Source organism: Zea mays, chromosome 4 (assembly GCF_902167145.1).
Source record: "Zea mays cultivar B73 chromosome 4, Zm-B73-REFERENCE-NAM-5.0, whole genome shotgun sequence".
NCBI classification, from domain to species: domain Eukaryota; kingdom Viridiplantae; phylum Streptophyta; class Magnoliopsida; order Poales; family Poaceae; genus Zea; species Zea mays.
The window spans coordinates 164432941-164437483 of record NC_050099.1 but is presented as its reverse complement, the minus strand read 5'-3'; the positions used below and the strand labels follow the sequence as shown (position 1 = coordinate 164437483).

Genomic DNA, 4543 nt, shown 5'->3' with positions numbered 1-4543 from the left:
TCATTCTGTGTGAATCCTGTGGTTAATTCTGTGTGAATCTGGTATTAATTCTTTGTGAATCTGGTATTTACATGTATTTAGTTCTGTGATTATCTATTGGTTCGGGCCAGTGGCCGGCCCGGTACGTTCAGGCCCACGGGACGAACGAGTCGACCCGGCACGATTTATAACTGTGTGTGCCGGGTTTAGACATGTTCCTAGACACGTGGGCGTCACGACCTGGCTCGAACCTTCAACATGTCGTGTCTGGCTCGGCACTATTTGTACCGGACCGAAACGGGTTTGGAACGGGGGGGTCTGTGCCGGGTGGCTTGGACAGCTATACTCCGTGCTTCGATGTGTCTACACCTATAGCGCAGGCGCGCAGCCCCTCCTCCTAGCCCCCAACCTCCCGCACCCGCGCCGCTACTGCCCTCCACGCACGCAGGCCGCCGCTTCGGTTTTTGAGTTTTTCCATCACACGCAGAGGTAGAGAGCATCCGGATTCCAGCTTCAAGTCCCGAACCCCACCCATGTCCGCCGCCGCCGCGACCTCTGCCAGCGACTGGACCATAGTCCGCCGCCGCGGCCGCCGCCGAGGCAACGCCCCACGCTCCACCTCCCAGCCCGATGCCCCGACGCCTCTCCCCGTGACCCCAGTCCTCTGGTCCCCCTCCGATTCCTCTCTCGACCCCGCCCGCGTCTCCCGCCTCGTCGCGCGCGCCCACGCCGCCATCTCCCGCGTCGCTGCCTCCCCTCTCTACCACAGCCTCCTCCAGGACTCGTCGCTCCGCCGCCGCCTCAGTCTCCTCGCCCCGGCCCACCTCTCCCTCCTCGGCGTCGGCAGCTTCGAGTCCTCCCCCGCCGCGCGCCTCCAGCTCGCGCTCGCCGCCCTCCTACGCCGCGACCTCCTCCCGAAAGCCGCCTCCGCGGACGTCTTCGACCCCGTCCTCTCCGCCGTCGAGTGCGCGGCCGCCGCGGCGCTCGGCTTCTCCGTCCCGAGCCTCGACGACGGGTGCCGCCGTTGCGCTGAGGAGCCCACGCTCTTCTACATGCCCCACTGCGAGGCGTCGCTCTACGATGCTCTCCTCGCCGCTAACTGGGATTCCCCCGCGCAGCTACGCCGCGTCTGCGTGCTCGGCAACAGCTTCCGGCGGTACGCGCTCCAGGCCGAGGAGAACCGCTCGGGCCCCGCCGCCAAGGCCCCACATGTCCTCGCTGCAGAGCGGTTCGCGCGCGAGGAGCGGTTCGGCGACCCGAGGGATCTGGATGACGAAGATTGGTTCGCCCACGCGTTCAACGAGACGAGCTGGCATTTCTTCGAGCTGCGCGACGACGTCGACTTGTCCGCCACCATTGCTGTAGGAGGGAGCTAAGTTCATTGATCAGATGTAATATGGTAACTGGATATCTTCATGCGTTGCTTGATTGAATGCAATGGTGATCAAGATTCTAAGTTTATCCTATTTATCGGATTCTCTGTGGGATGCATACTGTATACCAATTCCAAGGAGAACGGTGTATATGCCAAGTTGCCAACTAGGTACCTGGTTGTTGCTCGATTTGTTGTCTCTCGTCTGTACATGGATATACGATTGAATTCCAGCATCAATAGGACAACTGTCCTGAATTCTGTATGCTTTATGAGCATTTAAGGCCTCAATGAGGATCGCCATGAAATTCACAGGACATAGCATGCATTTCTAGTCAGGATCTGTATATGTTTTGAATTTTATGACAATTCCAGTCATCATTGCAAAATTCAGAGTATCGTTATACTTGAATGTCGTTTCCGATTTTCTGTTTCAATTTCACAATCTTCTTTATTATTATTAAGCTAAAGAAGTAACATATGAAGATATACAACACAATATATTACTTAAAATCATTAATTTTTTGAGCATTTTTAAACAGGGATAACGATGAAGGCAATAAGATTGGGAACACCAAACCGTTAGGGACGCAATACAGATTTCTCTGTTACATCATAACCCGTAAGGTCAATTTCATGATATTTGTTGTTGATGGCGTCGCTGTCCTTGAGTCAATTGGTAGCAACAATAAAGGATACACTGAGATACTTTGTCAAACTTTTATGTATCCGTTCTTATCGATTGGAGGTACGGATTGCTAGGATGGACACATACCTTATATATCCATTTTATCATTATCATAGGAAGTTTCCTGAATACAGATTTATGTTCACTTATACTGCTTTATGAATGAAATATATGCTTCAATCGTATTGTATTCTCTTCAATTTAGATCTCACCTGCTATAGAATAAGAGTGTACATGTTGTCGATTTAAATTGTTAGCTTCAGTCATCTCATGCATGCACTATGTTTGTCTCTGTGAATAAATTATGCTTCCTATTGTAGACATCATGTGATCATAACAAATTTTATCGCAGATGATAAACCTGTTGTCGTTTGTCTCTGTTGATAAACCATCACGGCCGTGCTGCGGTCGTTTCCGTGAATGCCAACTTGACTGCAGGCTTGGAGTCCTACAAGCACAAAGCAGTAAAAGCTGCCATGGATTATGGCTTTCACATGGCCATTACAAAGTGGCATGATGAGGTTGCAAGGGAAATGGAAGTGATGGTTAAGGAGCATGGTCAGTGTATACATTTTGGTTTTTCTCTACTGTTATTTATTTTCTTAAGGAATTAAACCAAACTGTGGTACATAAAGCAACTTCTATGCATCGACATGAGAACCAGTTTTTTTAATGGAAAAGTATATTACATTTTTTTGGCGGCCTGGTGTATGACTGCATGGTTTTTAGAATTTTTAGTAGATCCTATTAAATATCAGTTTATATCCTATTAAATATCTATTTCAAAGTTGCAGAGATAAAATTCTTTCAAGTTTTTCATGGCATATAAAGGCTCCTCCTACGGAAATGCAAGTCACTTAGTGCCCTTGCTATGGTTCATGCAGAGGATGGTGATGCTGGACAACAGTGGATGATTGACCTCTGGATAGCTGGTCTAGAAGGGCATGCTCTCTCAAGACCTCCAATTGTAACCCCAAATCTAGCCTTCTATTCTTTTGTTATGCTCCTTGATATGTTCAGGTTCTCAATAGTAATTAGGCCACTCAGGAACTTGTCATCTATTCTCACATTAAGCTATTCAAAAGTGAAATAATTTTGTTTCCTCATTCACTGCAGTTAGAAGGAGAAGCAACTGCACGGGCAATCCGTTTAGCGAAGTTCATCAATATGCTACTGTATGTTCATGTGATGAGCATAGACGCAATGGATGAGATTGCCAAGGCTAAAAGAGAAGGTCAGCCTTACATCTTTTCTTCTAGAATTTAGTTGGATTCTATTTTGGATCCCGAACCAGATATCCTACTCTTAAATGTGACTACTGTTGAAATGAACACCTGACTTTATGTTTACCTTGGGTTTTGGCAGGACAGTCAGATGCCGAGATCTGGAAATTGCGACTACAGTTGCACGTAGCAATGGTCTACATTGCACCACGCTTGATGGTAGTCTTGGATTTTTACATTTGAGCTGTCGTTGTTATTTCAATTCTAAAATTGTCAATTGAATCTGTAGTTAGCTGGTTCTTGTATCAGGTGATCAGGTAGGGAAAAAGGGTGCTATGACAGCAGGTTTCTATGATTCTAGATGCTCAAAACTAAAGTTTGTGAAGATAATAAGGGATAACAAGACAACAATTAATAAAAAGATGGGCATCTGGAGATTGTCGAAACAGGCTAAAAGATATCCTGCTTTGGTTTAATTGTAGTATACTCTTCCATTCACATGAAGCTGATTCAAGATTGTTACATCCTGTAATTATTTCCTGCAGCTGAATATTGAATATTTATTTTGAAGCAAAAGCTAGAGATTCTAAAGCTGTAGATTCATTGCAATAAAAAAGCTAGAAATATACAAAGAGGTGCAAAAAAGCTAATAACAAAGTAAAAGAAACAAAACAAAAACAAAAACAGGGACATTAAAGCAAAGTTCTCTGTGCAGACTAAGGATGCGGGATGCGTTCAGTTGCGGCTGAGGACAAGTTCAGTTGCGGCTGAGGACAAGCAGGACAGGGACGTCCTCTCTCGTCCCTCTAATTTTGAGGGACAATCAAAGACAATTGGGATAATCTAGTCCCAACCTCTGACCCTGAAATAAACAACTCTATTTGAGGGATCGTTCTATTCCATCCCGTTCTGTCATTACAAGTAAACACACCTCAAAACATCTTGGTATAGAACTGAAATATGATATTCGTTGCATGTATTGTAGTTCATTTTAGTGATCGCCTGTAAAATTGTGTGGCATTGGTTCTGGCTAAATTTATTGTTGTATTGGTATCTTGCTTACTGTTTTTTTTTTGAACTACACAGACATGCGGAATTACCATGTTTAGAGCTAGTTTGACAACTCTATTTTTTTTTCAAGGGATTCTCATTTTTCTAAGGAAAAATGAACTAGTTTTCTATAGAAAAATAAAAATTCCTTGTAAAAATAAGGTTGCTAAACTAGCTCTTAGCATATGAAACTTGTGTTTCCCCTCTGTGTTTCTTTTATTTATCTGGCCT

At 45.3% G+C, this 4543-nt stretch overlaps 1 protein-coding gene across 5 annotated transcripts; it reads left to right on the top strand.

The window, feature by feature from the left end:
* The first annotated feature begins 309 nt into the window (after window positions 1–309).
* Window positions 310–4340, top strand: LOC100285750 (SRR1-like protein). Of its 5 annotated transcripts, none has more exons than XM_008680779.4 (7): window positions 310–1522; window positions 1894–1973; window positions 2478–2597; window positions 2924–3006; window positions 3156–3273; window positions 3405–3481; window positions 3978–4340. In XM_008680779.4, the coding sequence occupies exon 1, from the start codon at window positions 513–515 to the stop codon at window positions 1353–1355; it is 843 nt and encodes a 280-aa protein (XP_008679001.2). In that variant the 5' UTR covers window positions 310–512; the 3' UTR covers window positions 1356–1522; window positions 1894–1973; window positions 2478–2597; window positions 2924–3006; window positions 3156–3273; window positions 3405–3481; window positions 3978–4340.
* The last annotated feature ends 203 nt before the right edge of the window (window positions 4341–4543 follow it).